The sequence below is a fragment of the Myripristis murdjan genome, chromosome 14 (assembly GCF_902150065.1).
Source record: "Myripristis murdjan chromosome 14, fMyrMur1.1, whole genome shotgun sequence".
Classification (NCBI taxonomy): Eukaryota; Metazoa; Chordata; class Actinopteri; order Holocentriformes; family Holocentridae; genus Myripristis; species Myripristis murdjan.
The window spans coordinates 10,549,980-10,570,100 of NC_043993.1; the positions used below are offsets into that span (position 1 = coordinate 10,549,980).

The 20,121-nt window shown below is 41.6% G+C and overlaps 1 protein-coding gene across 1 annotated transcript; it reads left to right on the forward strand.

Moving 5' to 3' along the window:
* The first annotated feature begins 4,148 nt into the window (after positions 1-4,148).
* Positions 4,149-6,805, forward strand: pou4f3 (POU class 4 homeobox 3). Its single transcript, XM_030069072.1, has 2 exons — positions 4,149-4,259; positions 4,645-6,805. Exons 1-2 carry the CDS (start codon positions 4,149-4,151, stop codon positions 5,575-5,577), a joined length of 1,044 nt encoding a protein of 347 aa, XP_029924932.1. The 3' UTR covers positions 5,578-6,805.
* Positions 6,806-20,121: the final 13,316 nt, after the last annotated feature.

Consider the following 20,121-nt stretch of genomic DNA (forward strand, 5'->3'; position numbering starts at 1 on the left):
GGCTTCCTCTGGGGTCCCCAGTAAATGGGCATTAGTGGGCCTATAGAAAAAAATGTTTCTGGCATCTGGTGGTTTTAGTGGCTCATTCCTATCTACAGACAGCTAAGTAATCCTGTATAAAGTCAGATCTGACAGTGACTTTCCCTAAGCTTCAGAGGCCTGTTTGAGGTGACCTTTCAGGGTCACTGACATAAAGCCTTATTAAATGACATTATGTGCATTTGTGGGTGGGGTCAATATCAAAACAGCTGGGCAGTTGAATTATTACTTCACAAAGCTCACATCAGGCTACACACTTGCATTGCCCATGGAGCCAGTAGGCTAATGATTTCAGATTTGGCTGTTATGTGTACTGAAACACACCAAGCATAAGAATAGTCTATGAATATGTTTATTTATTTTCTGGTAAAAATTTTAAATATTTAGGCCAAATCTTCATAATGGACATCCATGCTCACACTCGCGCCCCCAAATTGACTACAGCTACATAAAATAAGTAGGCTAGATCAAACAACCCTGGTGCATGGCCTCTGTCGCCGAGTTAATTTCAGCGCCCCCACCACGCTGACATATTCAAATATCGCTGAATAATTCATGAGCGTTTCTTACTTTAGGAAGTCAAGTGAAAACACTCAGAGTCTGTTTGACTTAATGCAAGAACTGTCTGCTCTCCCCGGGGGAGGGCACGTCAAGCCGGGTAGGGCCTCCCCGGCGCGCCGTCCTTGGCGGATCTCCTGTCGCCCTGGCGGCGGCGGCGGCCTGGAGGAGCCCAGAGCCGGGTTCCTCGCTCCCTGACAACAAATAATTACTCCCCTTTCAAGTGACTTATCACGTTACTTTTGCGTGACATCACGTCCCGATATTAGCGTTCTCTCTATCTGCAAACATCGCGATAAGTCAATCACCTCACCTGTGCGCCTCCTTGTCCCGTTAATCTAATGTTTCCACCGTGTGAATTACCATGGAAGCCAAATAATCAAGCCACAATGTGTTTTTCTGTTTGTTTGTTTGTTTTGTTGTTGTTTGTTTGTTTGTTTTTCGTGGTTCTGCTTGGTCAAATCAGAGCAACGGCTTTTACTTGTTAACTAAATTAGACCAGTCTATTTAATATTATGCTGGAATATGGTGTATAGATAATGGTGATGGTGCTCACTGAGTGTCTGGTGTTTAAAGTTTTAGTTTTAGGCCCATGACAGTATAGAACTTGTTTTATTAGGCTGGTGTTGAGTGGTAACACCGACATTACCTCTGAACTTCAGAGAGCAGCCTATGTTTCACCTAAAGCAGTAGGCCGGCTGTGTGACTGTCGCCATCCAGCAGCACTGCCACTTGCAGGAGCGAGGCTGCACGCAGGCCAGACGGAGGTGAAGAAGCACATGGAAGAGAGCTGTCACATTTGGCCACAAACAAATCCATAAAACATGTCAGATGCAATCTTCTGGACGCGAATGCACACCGATGACAAAGTCGTAAACATTCCACAATGGTTGCTAAATTATGAATGGACCGTGGCTATAGAAGAGTTATTAAGAAGTAAAAAGAAGAGGAAAAAAACATGGGGTGAAGGGAAGACTGAGGTGAGGGTGAGAAAAGGACTTCATGCCTTATTCAGGGCAGCATCTTAAATGGAATGATGATTTTACTTATTTATTTGTTTATTTGTTTATTTTAGAACAGCTCTCATGTAGGTTTATATATATATCTGTATCTATCCATCTGTCAATATAGATAGATAGATAGATAGATAGATAGATAGATAGATAGATAGAGACAAACCTACAGGCTAATGCATAAACCCAAGCCTACTTTATATTCTACTAAGCTTAGCCTACTATGACTCTATGACTGAGACTGAATATTTACAAAATGTTCGCTGTAAACAATGATGGGCCTAGAAAAGAGTGTGGCCTCCGGTCTGTGATTATTACACCATAACAACACCAGTCTAGGTAATAGGCTAAATATAGGTATAAAAACCGCGTTATTTGTCCTTAAAATGCTATCCTCCAGTCTTTAAGTTCATAAGTTTGACTCTATATGATGTGGGTCATTAGGTATTTATTATACATCAGTCTAATAACCATAAACGTGAGTAAAGTTCATATGCACAGAGACGGATAAAGTAGTGTTAAGTCCCTTTCTGACTCGCCGTGCGGAGCCTACAGCCTATATTCAGGTCTGCCATTAAGGTTTGGCTCCCCAACCTGCAACAGGTTTGCATGGCGAGAAAAGATCTTGGCAGTTTTAATCTGTATAATGAATAAGAACATGCCAGCGTGGTAATGGATGCCTGCCACCACGCCGATAAATTATTAAGGGTCTGGGGAACAGGAGAGGCGGCCGGGAGGATCAGATGGACCCGCTGTGTCATCGCTCCGCCTCCGCCCGCCTGGCTCCTCTTTCGGCCCGTCCGGCCCGGCTTCATGAGTTTTAACCAGGCAGCCACATGAGAAGTGTGTAAAGTAGCCCAAGGCTAGGTGGTCACGTAGGAGGAGAGCAGGCCAGGGCCCTCGGGTCAGCTGGTCGGCGTGCTTAAAATAGGCCTGCAGAGTTTGAAGCAAGGCTTTTATTATTGATTCATGTTTTTTTATTATATCGTACTGTATTCATATCTATCTATCTATCTATCTATCTATCTATCTATCTATCTATCTATCTATCTAACAAAATTGTGTCAAACTGAAATAGCTGACCCTAAATAATCCCCACTGTCGCAGAAATAGATAGATAGATAGATAGATAGATAGATAGATAGATAGATAGATAGATAGATAGATAGATAGATTGTACTTATATACGATAAATATGTTTTGTTGTTTATTTTTCAGTTGAATAAAATGAGTGAAAGGGTTTTGGTTACCTGTATTTGCTGTTATGTAATTATTTTGGTGGTGTGTAATTAATGGGCTAAATAAACTTAAAAAAAAAAAAAAAAAAAAAAAAAAGTCACATGGTGTAAAATGTGTCAGAGGGTCAGTGAAGCTGTTACTGTTGTTTTCTCCTTTTTGGGCCGCGGATGATGCGGACCTCCTGCGCTGTCCATGGTGCTGAAGCCAGGCGCCCTGCAGGAAACGCCGCAGAAATCTTCCTCATGGTTACATGAGAGAGAGAGAGAGAGAGACAGGGGGGTGGGGGGTGGGGGGGTCCCTGGTTTCAGGAGTTTTTCACTCTTAAAAAAAGATCTAACAATGCTGTATTTGTGAATTGGCTTCTTGCAAAACGTGTCATTGGAGCGGAGCATAGGCCTATAGCGTTGATAACGGCTTTAACACATGCTGTATTAAAAAGTAACAAGAGGCGTTGTCCCAAAACACGGGATGCAAAAAAATAAATAAATAAATTTTAAAAAATTATAAAAAAAAAAATCTCATTCTTTCTAAGATAACATAAACACCATGCACCGCTGCCAGCTATAACACTTTCCAGCTATAAAACTTTGACATGATGATTTGGTATTAACTTTGGTAGGCTATCCTGCAATCACAAAACAAAGGCAGTACAAGACAGGCACTTTAGATGACCAGGATAAGTCACGTTTATCCACAGCCTATTTCATATTTGATCCATCTTTAACCTCACAAAAAATCTATATTATCCTGAATAAAATTTAGAGGTATACAACACCCATTATCATGGGAAATTTTTTAACTTCGGCCTTCTGCTGTTATCGGTAAAAAATATAGGCCTATCACAGAAAATTAAAAAAAATAAAATAATGATACAATAGAATAAGGTCGCAATGAACTCACTGATTGCCACAAACACTGCAAGTTCTTATCGTAATATTATGAGTATAATAGTGTTAATTAGTTTTTGTTTTTTTTGTTTTTCCTCCATACAGCTATGGCACGCTTGCGCACGGAGGTCATAGGCTACTTGGCAACTTGTAAGCTGAGTACAGGAGCAGGTGGGGTGGGATGGGGTGGTGGGAGGAGGAGGGAGGGAGCAGGAGTGAGGAGGGTGGCTGAAAGAGCGGGAGGAGGGGAGGAAGAGGGAGAGAGAGAGGGATGCCGGGAGGCGCTGCCAATGTTAATAGCTCAGTCTGGTGAAGGAGAGGAGAGGAGCTGTGCGCGCTGTCCGCTGCCCGGCTTTATGTCAGGGGCCACACCGCTGCTGACGAGGTGCGTGCGGGGAGGAGGATGATGACCATGAACGGCAAGCAGCATTTCTCCATGCACCCGGCCCTGCACGAGCCCAAGTATCCCGGCCTGCACTCGGGCTCGGAGGGCATGCGCAGAGTCTGTCTGCCCGCCCCGCAGGTACGTTCAGGTCGGGGGAGAACGGTGGTGGAGTGTAGTGGGTGAAAGGAGGGAAGAAATATCACACTGAAAATGTCTGTAAAGTTGATTTGACAGGACTTTGTTCTCTCCCGTCCGCTCTCTCTCTCTCTCTCTCCCCCCCTCTCTCTCCTCTCTCTTTCTCTCTCTCTCTTTCCCCTCTCTCCCCACCCCTCCGACCCCCCCTCCTCCATCCACATGTCTATTCAAGCAATGCTGTTGCTTTCATATTAATTTTTATGACCTGCGCTTTGAGGAGGGTTCTCTCCTCTCCTCGGCGCTGCTTGCCTTTGGAAAATGTTTTTTAGATCCTGAGCTGCCTGACAGAATTCCCCACTGACTCCACTATGCGCACTCTTGCTTGCAGCTGCAGGGCAATATATTCGGAGGCTTTGATGAGAGCCTGCTGGCACGGGCAGAGGCTCTGGCGGCTGCTGACAGCATTGTATCTCACGGCAAGAGTCACCCGTTCAAACCAGACGTGACTTACCATACCATGAGCAGTGTCCCCTGCACCTCAGCCTCCGCCTCTTCATCCTCCACCACGGTGCCCATCTCCCACGTCCCCTCCACCATCGCCTCCCACCACCACCTCGGACAGACCCTGGAGGCCGGGGACCTCCTGGACCACCTTTCCTCCAGCCTGGCCGTCACCGGGATGGGGGCTCCGGAACCTCCCGGGATGACCACGCCGGCCCACCACCACCACCAGCACCCCCACCACCATCTCCAGACTATGGGGCAACTGCACCAGGCGATGGCCACCATGGCGCACCCGCACTCCCTGTCCGTCCACGGGGGCATGGCGTGCGTCAACGACGTGGAGTCGGATCCGAGGGAGCTGGAAGCCTTCGCCGAAAGGTTCAAGCAAAGGAGGATCAAGCTCGGGGTGACCCAGGCGGACGTCGGATCGGCGCTCGCCAACTTGAAGATCCCCGGCGTGGGCTCCTTGAGCCAGAGCACAATCTGCAGGTTCGAGTCCCTCACCTTGTCCCACAATAACATGATCGCGCTCAAGCCGGTTCTCCAGGCATGGCTGGAGGAAGCTGAGGCTGCTTACCGGGAGAAAAACAGCAAGCCGGACCTTTTCAATGGGAATGAGAGGAAAAGAAAGCGCACCTCCATCGCCGCACCGGAAAAGCGCTCTTTGGAGGCGTACTTTGCCATCCAACCGCGGCCTTCCTCGGAAAAAATCGCGGCCATCGCTGAGAAACTGGACCTGAAAAAGAATGTGGTTCGAGTGTGGTTTTGCAACCAGCGGCAAAAACAGAAAAGAATGAAATACTCTGCGGTGCATTGAGTTTCACACGTCATGAATAAAATACTACATTTTTGATCGAGTGATTAATAATAGCCCACTAACTAACAACCAGGGATTTATCAACATCTCGTCACGCTCATCTGGGATTATCTCCAAGAGACTTTGTAGTATTTATTTCAATTTTCATTTGAAGTTGACTTTTATGTCACTCAGTCTTCGTTCTTGCACATTTTTCGGTTTGGGTCATTAGTATGGGACTTATAAATTATTGTGCTAAAGGTCTGTGGGGAGGCTTATTTTTGATGTTGTTGCTCATGTATCTTGCACACCCGTTTTGGCTCACTCATTATGAAGAAAAAGGTCATATTTCTCTACAGAGTATCCGATTTTTTTCGTTGTCGATTGTCATCAAATCCACTCAAATATTTCCTCACATTCAGGGATGTATCCACCTTTTTATCCGCAAAATAGAGTTTACACCGTTTTAGGAATCTATATGCCTTTATGAGGTTTATTCTAAAGTGGTATCCAGTTGATGTGAGTTATGTGAGGATATAGAGGCTTATAAGAGATAAAAACACAAGTCGATATTTTTTGTGAATTTAATTTTGTTTATATTGGTGATGGTTTTCCTTATTATATGATCACCGACCAGAGGTCTTAGTTCACTCACCTTTTTTTGTTTACCACTACATTCACTGGCTCACATTTATGAAGCCTCCATCATCATACATTATCTTGGACTTTTTCCACCTGCCAATGTGTCTGTGCATTGTACAGTGTTTTGGAACCGTGACACAAAGTGCAGACTACTGGATGACTGAATGTGAGTTCACCGCTGAGGGTTTCAAAAAAAAAAAAAAAAAAAAACAACTCACCCACCTTCCTAAGGAACACCGGAACATTTTTTTTTTTTTTTTTTGAAAATGAATGTGCTCTCTTCGTGAACTGTATGATATCTCAATCACAAACGAGCAAGTACCTACAGTAAAACACTTTCACAGTCAACAACACAGTTAGTCTGTTCATTCTCAGTTATGTACAAATGGCACCATCTGATGAGACACATTCATGGGGCTTTTGGAAGGCTGCTGCTATATTTTACACATTGCATATTTTGATGTGAACATGTTTTGGAGTATTACAGGTACATGTATAGGCCTACTTATTATATACATATAAATATATATAACACCGAAATACCTTGAGTATTTTATTTCCTCACTGTTGGATTTCACTTGACAAAATGTGTGAAGTTTAAACTTAATAAATGATTGATTTTCTAAAATTTCTCTGAATCAGTGACTTGATTATTTCCCTTCCAACATGTGTGCACTTTGTCCAGTGGTATTATTTTAATGAATGCTTTAAAATACAGTGACACCGAAGTGCTAAAAATACATGTATAAAACCAATTCTGTTCATAAAGGTTATCAATTGTGTATCAAACTTGGTTTTGTGGAAAACTCATTCCTCATGCTGAAACGAGTCATTGGGCGATAAAAACCTTGTAAACAGTTTGTTTCACGGGAACTCATCCGATTGTTTTATTTATAAATCTCCTGGCCTCTGCTGGGATTAAATATGTATTGAAGTGTATGATATAAGCACAATCGAAAATATACATTTCCAGTGCCGGTTTCACACCATGCAGCGCATTTTAGCAGTCCTGGGTGCTAATGGCCCCTTCCTCTCTAATTAGTTCAGTTTTAATTATGGATGCCCTCATGTCACCGGGTTATGTCGTGGGGTTTGAAATTATTAAGTAATGATGATGCAATATTAATTATATATTGGTATAAAACGAAGTAAGGAGTAATGTAGAGGAGTTGGTGGGGAGAAGTCTGGTTGGGAACTAGTAACTCCAGGGATGAGACAGACAGAGAAATGGAGTGTGAGAGCCTGGATAAACGGGTAAAACAAGGAAGGGAGTGAAAATATCTTTTTTTTCAGCGGGACAAAAGCAAGGCGGCAGATTTTTATTTTATTTTTATTATAATCTATATGTCATTTTTTTTTTTTTTTTTTTTTTTTTTTTTCAGCCATGATCTGTTACCGTTTTGCTATTCAATTAAAGGTAGGCCAACAATGCAGTTTTACAATGTAAATTTATTATTATTGTTGCTATTATTAATATGGGCATCATTTTGCTATTATTTTTTAGCCTAATATAATTTAATTTAGAATAAGTTCTAAACTCAATTTGTGTGCAATTCGTGAAGCGTGTGATTTAGTGTGAGTTCCACTTTGCATGCAGCAATGCCTAAACGGAGGCCTATTTTTTTTTTTTTTTTTTTAAGTGAATTCCTATTATAGCAACTAAACCATAACATAATTTTTGAATGGTATGTGTTAATAACAGCACTTGATAGTTACTTGATAGTTTCTCCTGGTACAACAGCGAATTATTTCAGAACATATAAAGACTGTGGTTTGCAGCCCAGACTAGGAGCGGAGCACAGTAAACACAACCTGCGGTTGTGTGATCTTCCCAGTGAGACTGACTCTCTCGGCGGGTTGTTTTAGCCAGGGGATCGATAGTTTGCAATTACACAGGAGCATTTCTGGCACTTATTAATATTCTGTTTGATGCTGAGAGGTGATTAATTATAGTCTATATGCAATTTAAGGCGTTAAAATGATTTTATAAGGGGAGGGCGAGATGAAATGCAAATATGGGTATTGTCTTCATCAGTTAATATCCTTCCTTCTCCTAGCTCTCACATTTTAATGGCATACTAAGACAAAACTGTTTTGCTGTTTGACATAGCCACTTAAAATAAAAGAATTGACCAGGCCTTAAAAAAGACGGAGAAATTATCTGAAATGAGTTGGATCTGACGTAAGGTTTAAAAAAAAGTTACTTCAACGTGTGAATTATTGATTTTAGTAATACCCGTATTGATATCATAACGCACTCGCTACGTGGTAAGTTGAGCTGAAGGCTGGTGAGCGTTAGCAGCATGTGGCGACTGAGGGCACTTCAATTATTCATCAGCAGCTGAAAGGTATATTGCATTTTCTCATGCAATAATTGAGGTGTGTTGGATGTGTGAGCCGATTTGTGCATTATTTCTCATATCAGAATTCATTTTGGATCTGTTTATCAAGCCTGTTGCATTTTTAAAAAAGTAACTGTCTATGAAAAACTTGAATAAAACAGATGAGATGAAATATCTTTAAAAAAAAATGTGTGAATTGTCTGTAATATGGTGGGACAGAGATATAGATTTTTAAAAAATGAAAGAAAGAAAGAAAACGAGAACAAGAAAGAGAGGTGAGAAAGACACACAGAGATGTGCTGTGTATGTGTGTGTTTTTGCTTGAGATGTTTTCATGCAGGGAAGACCATTCTTGACAGAATGAGGATGAGAGCTCTGTTTAATTGCTGCAGACTGCACGCACATACACAGCCTCTGTATCTTTATCTCCCTCTCTCTCTCACACACGCACACGCACACACACACACACACACACACACACACACACACACACACACACACACACTGGGTGGCTGTAGTCCCTCGGAGCACAGTGAAGGAATGTGAGGGAGGTAGCAGGGCCAATGGCAGAGCCAAGACACCCCAAACTCAATAATTCATCTGATGCCAGTAGCAACAAATGAGAATGTGACCAGAGCGGAGGAAGACAGCTACCTCTGCGCTCTCTATTAGTCACCTTCTGTTATCATCATCTGCCAAGCCAGCTCAGGTCGAGCTCGCTGCTCCATTCCCGCACAGCACATGTGCACAGGAGCACACACACACAGACACACAGACACGCACACACAAACACACACGCACACACACACACACGGACACACTCACATGTACATATGCATATACCTGCCTGCACACAGCCATGGACGCACTTAGTGAAGGCATATGGGTACACATACATATCCACACACAGATTGTGTTACTCTATGGAAACCTGAGGCCAGGATGATAGATGTCTTTTAAAGGTGAAGCAGGAGATGCTTTCCATCTGTTGCTCCTATTCTCTCCTCTGTTCCATCCTCTTAGAGTTGTGTGTGTGTGTGTGTGTGTGTGTGTGTGTGTGTGTGTGTGTATACACTGATACTGTTTTTCAAGGTTGTGTGTTTCTGCTAAGGTGATAGAAAATGTGCAACTTACTGTGGCTGTGGAGATGGGATTATGCCTCCATCTGGGTAAGAAAAGACAAATCAGACAGATTCACTTGTAACTAGAGAATGAAGTCACAACTAAATAAAGTTGACAAAGTGCCTGTTTCCATGGCTGTTATTAAGTGAACAAATTCAAAATGTTAAGATGGCATCTCTTAAAAAAATGTAGTAAAAAAAAGTACAAAATAATCACATTTCTCATGTATTCAGGGCCATATTAAAAAAAAAAAAAAAAAAAATGAAATGCTTAGACCCCCAGGCGCACTGAGTGTTTAGTCTTTTTTGGCTAAACATTTTGGAATGTGCCACCTCTGTCTTACTGAATTTTCACATTGGGAATTTTTTGGCTCAGCACTCCTCATATTGAGAATCTACTGAGGCACTACCCTATCTTTTATACACTAGTGACTGACTTCCGGAGCAATTAAAAACAAACTTTTTTATTATTATTATTTTCACCATTAGGGACTGTGCTTATTTATTTATTTATCGGCAAAACCGGCTGAAACTCTTAATAAATGAAACCACATATTTTTCAAGTAAGAAAAATACCTCTAAATTATGAAGTGGCAGCTTTCACTCACCTTTTATGTAACCCATTAACCATCTACCCTCGTGTTATTTTATAATCTTATTTGAATATTAAGCAGCAGCTGCACGCAGAGGCTGGGCAACTTCTCTGGAGCAGCGACTGAGGAACGTTTAGAGTCTCATAGTCTTTGTGTGAGGTCAGATCTGTCTGCTATAACTACCACACCATGCATTATGCAGAGGCTATTGAGACACACACACACACACACACACACACACACACACACACACACACACACACACAAAAAGCAAAGAGGTGTGAGCACAGGGAGACAGATAGAGAGATCCCTTGTCTTTTCTAAGCCGTGGAAGTGTGTATGTGTGTGTATGTGTGTGTGTGTGTGAGTGAGTGTTGCTGTGGGGTAGGTTGCGTGTTGAATGTCTGTGTTCTATTTACTGAGTGATCCATTTCAACATACTTTAATAGCACTCATATTTTCTTAACTGAAGCTTGACTATGTACAGCCTTGCAAAAGTGCATCTCACCCAAGTCAAAAAACACAATAAAATAAAAAAAAGAAAAAAGAAAAAAAAAAACACGTCACTGTAGAAATAGATGGATTGGATGAAGGACAGGGCAGGGTATTATATTAAGGCCACTCAGATCCTCAGTTATGGGCACCTGCTTAATTCATTCAGCCGGCCTGAAGAACGGTATTATACACCCCATTCATTATTCAGGTCTTCTCCATTATCAAAGTGCCCAGAGAAATAAGATTAACCCAGCCAGAAATAACTCACTGTGGCGTGATTTTTCCTACAAAGCACTTAGCCGGTCAGGAGCAGGCCTTCACAGAAACCCAGATTTAAATATATGAACGTATAATTAGCATACAGTCTACTGAACATAATAATCCTCTCCACAAAAATGTGGTTGTAGTGTACCAAGTCCGACAGCTGCAGAAAGGTGAGGAGGGACGGAGAAATGGAGGGGAGGGATGTGAAGGATGGAGTGGTCGGGGGTACAAGGAAAGAAACAAGGAACAGACAGAGGGATGGAGGGATTAAGGAAGGAAATAAAGGCAAGAATAGAAAGAGGGAAGGATTGCAGGCATGAGTCAATGTGAATCAATTAAGGAAAACGTGAAAGACAGAACGGAGGAATCTAGGCAAGTATCATGGAAGGAAAGAAGTAAAGGAAGATGCAAGGAAGGAAGGAGGGGAGAGAGAAAAAGGAAGGAAAAAAGGAAGAAAAGCAACAGAGTGGAGGAGGTAGGGGTCAGAAAAGAAAGGAAAGAAGAGAGGGAGGAAGGAGGCGAGGGGAGGGAATGGAGCAGAGAAAGAGGGATGGAAGTATTGAAGAGAAGAAAGAAGGGAGCGACAATCAAAAGAAAGAAAGAAAGAAAGAAAAAGAAAGAAAGAAAGAAACCCTAACGGGGGTAAAGAAGGAACAGATTAGGGAAGGAAGGAAGGAATGAGGACTGGAAGGAGAAATAGACAGAGGAGGAAAGGAGGGAAAGAGGGAAGGAAAGAAGACGGGACAAAAGGAAGGATTGGAGGGAGGGAGGACTGAATCAAAGAAAGAATGAAAGAACGAGCAGAAATTCCCCAATGGGTAAAATGTCTGGTTGTCATCCTGACTGTCTGGATTTGGCTCTTTTCATTTCCAGGTTGATCTCATCAAGGTGAGCGGCGGCCGCTTTGACAGTAAGCTCCAGCGACACCAGAGGAGGCTGCACTGGCCTGCCCAGAGGGGGGGAGGGAGGGACGCCACCCATTCAAAGCTCACTTAACACAGCTCCTTGTCTATTAAGTCTTCCTATTTATACGACTGTGAAGTTCACATGTGTGCTGGGCTTGGAGGGGAGGAGGAGGAGGAGGAGGGGTGTAAACAGTGAGGTGACGAGCTGCTCGGTGATGACACGCTCTGTCCCTCCCAGACGGGGACATGGAAAAAGAACAATGGCTGTGCAAAACTGTCTGTGTTGCTGTTGTGTGCCATCTTCCTCTCCCTCTCCCTCTCTCTCTCTCTCTCGCTCTCTCTCTCTCTCCACAGGGCTGTGCCTTTGAAGAGAGACATGAAAACGGAGCCAGGCCACAGCGGGGCCCCTGAAGGAGGTCCCCTAGCAGATGCAGCCAACCCCTCCCTCGCTCCCACTGGCCCCAGGCCCTGAAGACAGCCCCGAGGCTAATCGACCAGGAACACAATAAAGAAGCAGAGGCAGCCAGTGTTGTGCACGTGCGTGTACTCGTCTGTGTGTGTGTCTGTGTGTGAGTGTGTGTGTGTGTGTACATGGATCAAGGGGATGCTTAAAATAAGACAGTATTTATCAAGCGTCTCCTAGTAGAAGCAATGATCCAGGATCAGCTTGGCCTTTTAAACCTCTGATGAGATGATAATTTGACGGGCGCCCCGGTCAGCAACCTTAGATTTGTACTTCAGCGTAGTCTTGGATTTACTGGGGGCTTTATACACAACACCTGTATGGATCCCATTAGATCAGATGGAACAATGTTGATAGTGTGATACGCTTGAATAATGTTGCAGGTTTCATCACCTCGGGGTGATTTGAGCTCATTATCATACTTGCCGGCACTCCCTGATGGGGTTTAGAATATCAGCCATAGGTTTGAAAGAGGAATATAAACAAATGCCCTTTATGACTCAATCTAATAACAGCAGAATAAGAAGGTGTAAGACTGTTTTTTAAATCTTGTATTAAGCCGACATAATTCACTATAGTAACCTGGGGCTTTTATCATCAAAGGCATATTCTCTGTGGACATACAACACACTAGTGATGTCCCCCGATCTAACAAGCAATAAAATGAGCAGCATTATATCTTATGAAGCTTCCACAGAAACACAGTACCTTAAATCTACCTGATTGGGTTAACCTTGAGTTATGGATAAAATATTAAACCATAATGAATAATTAACATTTTATGAATAATCATGATGCTGCTGAGGAGAAAGGTCAGTTTGTCAAAACAATACAAATTGTAAGAACAAGCAGGAACGTGCAGTGGAAAAGCTTTGAATAGACTGAGCTGTTCCAGATCCACAATACAAAAAAATGAAATCCTGACCCTATGTCCTAAATAAATAGAGGGGAAAAAAACACCTCTGGTTAAAATTTCTGTGCATTCATTCACAATGGTGTGGACCCTTTATCCTTGCCATACCTGCAGTTCCTACCCAAAACAAAAATGGCTCAAATGAGTCCTTACCTTATGTTTTTGAAGACGATAGACAATATGGTCATGTACATCTGTGAAAAAATGAAATAATAAGAAAGAACTCTGTAAGTTAGAACTGAAGTGGGTAAAATGGAAACTGCCAAGTGGAACTTACTGTATATTTGTAGGCTTCCAGCTGTAGTACCACTAATGCAGTAAACACTGAATAGAAACAAATTACAAGAGTGTACTCAGTGGAGTGCAGATTTCTGCCAGGCGTATCTCCCCTTCTCTGGTGCTCGGACTTAGGTGTCAAGCCGATTTCCACCTACCAGGTGAATGGAAAATATGAAGGCATAAAAGTGCACAAAAGATATTAGGTTGATGATTGGCGCAGCGGTGTGTGAGATTAGCTGTGGACAGATACACGTCCACATGGAGAGAAGAAACAGTGTTTGCCCTGTCATTATGAGACGTGTGCAGCGACCAAGGTGATTTAACTGGAAATATGGAGAAAAAAAAAAAAAATAATAAGCAGCACTCAAGCTAAAAAAAAATCTACCTATAAATGTTTTACCTGTCAGTCCGGTCACAGTCTAACAGCTCTGTCTTCGCTAATTTTCTGGAAAACCACAATCAGGTGAGCTGCAGTTTTACAGAGAGAGAGAGAGAGAGAGAGAGAGAGAGAGAGAGAGAGAGAGAGAGAGAGAGAGAGAGAGGAGGTGGTCAAGTGAGCTTGGGAGTGAATGAAGAGAGAGAGCAGCGATAGCGAGAACAAACATGAGACCATGATGATACAGTCTCAACTGTGCACAAAAAATAGGCCCAGCACTTTGCAAGATTAGCTGTGGACACACACACACACACACACACACAAAAAACCAAATGTAACATCCACTCCAGGCAACTGCAAATGATGAAAAGATGGTGATCTATTTTGAGTGGTTTGGGGACACACGTATCCCTGAGGCAATCGAGGGGTGGCAGTGTGCAAAGGCTGTGATGTGACTTGAGAGACTGCAGATGACACAAAACTATGTGGCAGTGTTAAGGCTGCATACCTAAATATCAATATAAATGTAGAAATTATGTCATCCCGGGGGCCGACATGGTTTAAGAGCATAGACCATTCACTCAGCCATCAGAGAATCAGAATAGTGATATAATATGACTGGAAAAAATGGTTGTGAGTCAAATTACTGTTGTGTCATGGCCAGCAGTAATTTCACAATCCCAAAAGGAAGAATTCTTCGTTCACTTGGCACCTCCACTTAGAGGTCAGAGGTCAAGGTCAGCTGTGGAACAGCCCTGCAGCCGGTAGGGATTCAGTGTCCTGCTCAAGGGCAGAAGTTAGCTGTCACAGAGTCTTGAACCGATGACCTTTGGTTTGAGGATGTGTCTTACTCAGTATGGGCCTTTTTTTTTTTTTTTTTTTTTTTTTTTTTTTTACTGTTAATCAAAAAACACCTTGTCCACATAGGAGCAGACAGGAACTGGTGATTCAGTTGATCACTCTGGAAACGGTACAGGTTGTACTGAGGACAGAAAAGGCGACTGACATCAGTGTGTTTTTACTTTTAGCCTTCGCTTTAATTTCTTTTCTGTCCCTTAAACTACCACTGAATTTCATCCTCTGACCAAATTACAATAATGGTGCACTTCTAGAAAACTGGATAATGTAAAACTAGTGTGCCATCCATACATGCGAATAATACTTAACAGCATTACCATGCACTGTAGTGAACCATGGAGTATACCTCTAATTTCACCATAACAAGTTAATCAAAGCTTATTTACTCAGTAGACTGTAAGAAAAGGATATAACAAAGTATTGTGAATATTCCAAGAGTCCTATAAAAAGCCCTGGCGAAAAAGAGTCACTCTGTTTATTTAGTAATGAAGGAGCCACGGTTCAGTAAGACACACATGTATGCACACGCACACGCACACGCACATGCACACACACACTGAGCTGAATACCACAGGGAGACCCAACCACCACCAAGAGCAGTCAGCCTCCCCATAGCTCTCACATTGCATCAAATCACTGAGTGACGGGTACATTGTCCAAGGCAAAGGGGAGAAGAGTGGTGAAACATGTTCCTCTCTGAGAGCTCCTTAGTCAGTTAGGGATTGCAGGATTTCCAGCCCACCGCAGCCAGGCAGGCAGCATCTCGGGCAATGTTTTGCTGGGGTGACCCATCGGTTAAGTGCGTTCTACAAAAACAGGGTTCTTCAGAGGTTCTTTGCGGGATGAACAGTACTTTACAGACTATTAATGTTTAAAGAATCCTTTAAACTCCTAATTGATTCTTCAGTGCTATTTGATGAACCACCAGTATTTCCACAATAAATGTAAATAAATAAAATATACTTCATTACATCTGTTATGGAGGTGAAATCACCAGCAGGGGATTATGTGTTTGTCCAAGTCTGTCTTTGCATTTGTCCGTCAGTAGGACAGCATCATATTTAAGAGCTCCTGTAAAAATCAAAACAATTTCTCAATGTTGGTCTTTAATCTCTGCATTTAATCAGGCGAATAGTCCAGTAGCATTCCTCTTCCACCACGGGCAAGATCTACTTCATGAAACAAAGAGGGTGAGAACTGTGTGATGCTGGAGAACAAAAACATTGTATTTGCTAATTTCAGTCCTCAAAACTGAATAGCGCTTCAAAGCAAACAACAAATTCAACTGTCTTTCTGATGCAGCCAGTACAACAGATTGATAAGCAGTGGGTTTCCAACTTGGAGCTCTTCCTCATGCAGCGTCATCACATAGAGAGACAAAGGAACCACTCTGTCATGGGCATAATTATGTGTTTTTTTTTTATTTTTGTTTTGTGACCTCATGCATGTTGCACAAGGGATCTTTGGCAGTAATTTTTTCAGGGAGGTGAGAATTTAACACTCTTGATATTCTGGACAACCGCTCATCTGACTAAGTTTTTAGAGATGACCTTGCACTCCCCTGGCTCCTAACCTAACCTTCTCTTGTGTCATGTTTGGGGTTGGCCTTGTTCCACATTTTGTAGTGTTACAGCCTGACTTCAAAATGGATGCTTTTCCTTTGCCAGTGATCCACACATAACAACTCCTAAAGTCAAAGTGGATTCCTTGAATGTCTCTATGGTGCCTTTACAAATGAACATGTGGACATGCACTGCCACCCCACAGATGGCAGTGCATGTATTTACCTGAAAGCTACTTTTTCCAAGGGGGAGCCTGCCACCCCAGTATACAGAAGATGAGCATCTGATGACTCACTTACTGTATGACCTGAATTTACATCTGATGCCTACCTCTTGTAATGACAAGACATGATAATAGCCGCCAGAGGATCACAGAAAAGGCATGTGAAAGATTTTGAAGGCGTTTTATGGGCTGATAAAATGAAAACTGGAGCGGATGATGTAAAATGCCACGTATGTCACGTATGGCAGAAACAGCTCATCATCCATATAAAATCATCTCTGCAACTTCCTACACCAGAGGTGGAAAACAAACAAACAAACAAACAAACAAAAAATAGAACTCACTACATGGCTATGCTTGTTACAGCCAAATCAACACTGCAGTGGCTTCAGACTAAGCATGCTCCCTTGAGTTGCCCAACCAGAGGCAAGACTTAAATTCATCTTAATATTGTGGAATAAACCAACAGGTGGTCACATACTCCTTGTCCAACTTGACTGAGCTGGACAAAATGTGCAAGGAAGGGATAAAACCCTGAAATCCAGATGTACCAAGATGATACAAACATGTTAAAGAGGAGTCAAAGCTATCAAAAGTGCCTAAACAAAGCATGGACTCAATGGACTAAATATGTGTATCCATCCATCCATCCATCTATCTATATGTATGTATGTATCTATACATCTCTCTCTCTCTCTCTCTCTCTCTCGCTCAGCATAAATGAGTACACCACACTACATTTGTCAGAAAACCTTTAGTTTCCTTTCAGAATCAACATTTTCTATGGGTTACAAAATACTCACACAAATGTGGGCCATTGATTGCAAACAAGATTTGTTAATTTGCACACACAAAAAAGTGTTTTTCCTAACAAATTCATTCAAGCCCATGTTGCAAAATTGAGTACACCCCAATTAAAGTCTTAGAAGGAAAGCCAAACTTAAGACTACAAAATTATGTGTGTGTCACTCTCTCCATATGTGTGTGTGTGTTAACAGTGTCTATTTAGTTTAGTTTGTTTCTTTAATGAGTTGAATTTTTTTTTTTTTTTATTGTATTCATTTTCAATTCACCAGGGAAGATTCCACAAGATAAATTTGAGACTTCAGATGGTTAAAATCAAATGAAAAATTCAAATTCTGATTGATTGATTGATTGAAAATGAAAACTGCAAAGCTATGAGAATATACTTAAAGTCTGCATGACGGGACTGATTTCTCACCAAGAAAATAGCACACCAGGAAAAAACAAATACCTACCAAACCGGATTTCAGACCACAATTCTCTAGTTAACTGCTTTCAAGAACTCAGGCTTAGACTCTATAAGTGAAAAGTCTACATGAATGGATATAACTGGATGTAGTGAACATAATGTTGCAATTTGAGAGCAGTAGGAGCTTACTGTTACTGTTTAGGTTGCCATCTGTAAATATGGACTCAAATGTGGCACAGCACCAAGCATTACCATTCACACTTTATCAAAAGTTTATTTCTGCCAACACAATACAATCAATGTTTCAAAGCTGTGTCATATACATTACAATAAATATGCTACTGAACTGTTTAAAAAAAAAAAAAAATAAAAAAAAAAAAGTCCTGTTTTTAAATACAATGGAGAGGAATAAATATGCAGATATTTGATAGCAGTCAGCCCTGGGAAAAAGTACAATTTTAATTTATCTATACTGCCGCTCTGATGTAGGATTACTGACCAGACATTATGGAGTATGCAATCTGACAAGCACAAACTGATCATCTTTCACACCCCAACTCTAAAACTCTGCTACGTTTGTAAAAAAATAAAATAAAATAAAATAAAAGCAGGAAAGGCAGCCAAAAATCAAAAGACAAAATGAATAGTTGTATTCCAAAATGCCATCAGTAGCCATTTCTGAAAATTAAATCATGATCCAGAGCCTATGATTCACTTCTTTAATAGATACAAAAAAAATGTAAGTGTATTACTACTACTATCATCTATTTGTTCAACCAATGATTTAATGCATCTTTCGATATTCAAAAGGTACTATAGCTTTTCCGTATTTTGCCATTTTTGGTAGGGGTGAGTTGGTTTGTTAAGAGTGAACATCTCATTTTTCAATCCAAAAATAACACAGAAGTGATCCACTGTCTCATAATAATGTAGCAGGTCTAGCTTTTAGGAGCTCCCTTCATGAAGGTTTTTGTGCTGGATACATTTGATGAGATGGTCCAGGAAGGCTGTGACTGTAATTTCAGAATCACTGGCCTTCTTCTTTTTGACCTCTTCGCAGGTTGCCTGAAAGATAAGAAATCAAGTTCAACACTTTGCTCAGTCAGCTTTGCTTCTTAATCTTTCTTCTCTTATCTGTCTCTATTTCCTTTTCATAACTGAAGAGAGCATGCTTTTGCACTCTAAGACTCCTTGGTATGATTCTGAAAACTTTGACCTTTTCATTGCAGCCACATGGACTGCTCTTAGACAGTAATTATATGATCGATCAAGCCAACAGATGGTGATGAAACTAACATCTTAAGATAGTTCTGGTTACCCAGTGCAGATCTGTATCTTTACTAAAATACAGCATTAGTAAAAGATCTGGTTTCAGTTGGCAAGAAGTACAAAAACTGTAATTATATGGTAGTACCATGGCCATATTGTGTGTCACTATCCTGAGGACATTTGCAGTAAACAAATGCATCAATCATTGTCAAGTCATCATTATGCACAGTGTTTCCAGTTCTTACCGTATGCTTTTCGTTTTCAACTTCCAGGATTTTTACGATCTCGGTGTTTCGTCCAAAGTGTGCACTGTCAGCCAAGATGTGCTGTACTTTGCAGAAGAACTTGCGCTGTAGGATTTAAGAAATACAAGTGTTACGTAAAATTTAACTTAATGTTATGCACGTTATGGACATGCATTAGTGACAAATGACATCCAGTGTTATGTTCTACAGCCCTTTTGAACTGCTTATACTTTTTATTTATTTACTCTATTATTAACTTTCTTCAGTCAATTTCGGGGCAAACTTACTAGACATGATTTCTAAGATCTTGCCCAGTCTGAGTTAAAGAAATCGCATACTACATAGTAGATCACTGGTGATCTATTGATTACAACTGCAAATCAACAAGACAGATTGGCCACAGTCTGAGACACAGGCTTGAACCGACAACATTGCAAAGACCAGTATTTTCCTCACCTCGCATTTGTTGGAGCCTTCGGCCAGGTCCTTAACACTTTCCACAAAAGCAGTCAACATATCCTGAAGTGCAGAGGAGGCAAAGGATGATGATAATTTAGCACATTGACCAATTTTTAGTGACCGAAAAATGATGTAACAATGAGCTAATTTAGAAGTGTTTGGTTTTCCCCTATCAAAGCTGGCCAAGTTTTAGTAGTTTTGTTAACAAAAGCGATGAACTCTTACCGTATTGGCAGACTTTGTGTAGTTTTGGGCCAAATCAATTACCCTCTTCATATTGTGGTTGGTGACTGCTTGGTCTATTGGAGCGGCTATCAGTGTCGCAGCAGATATCAGGAGGAGC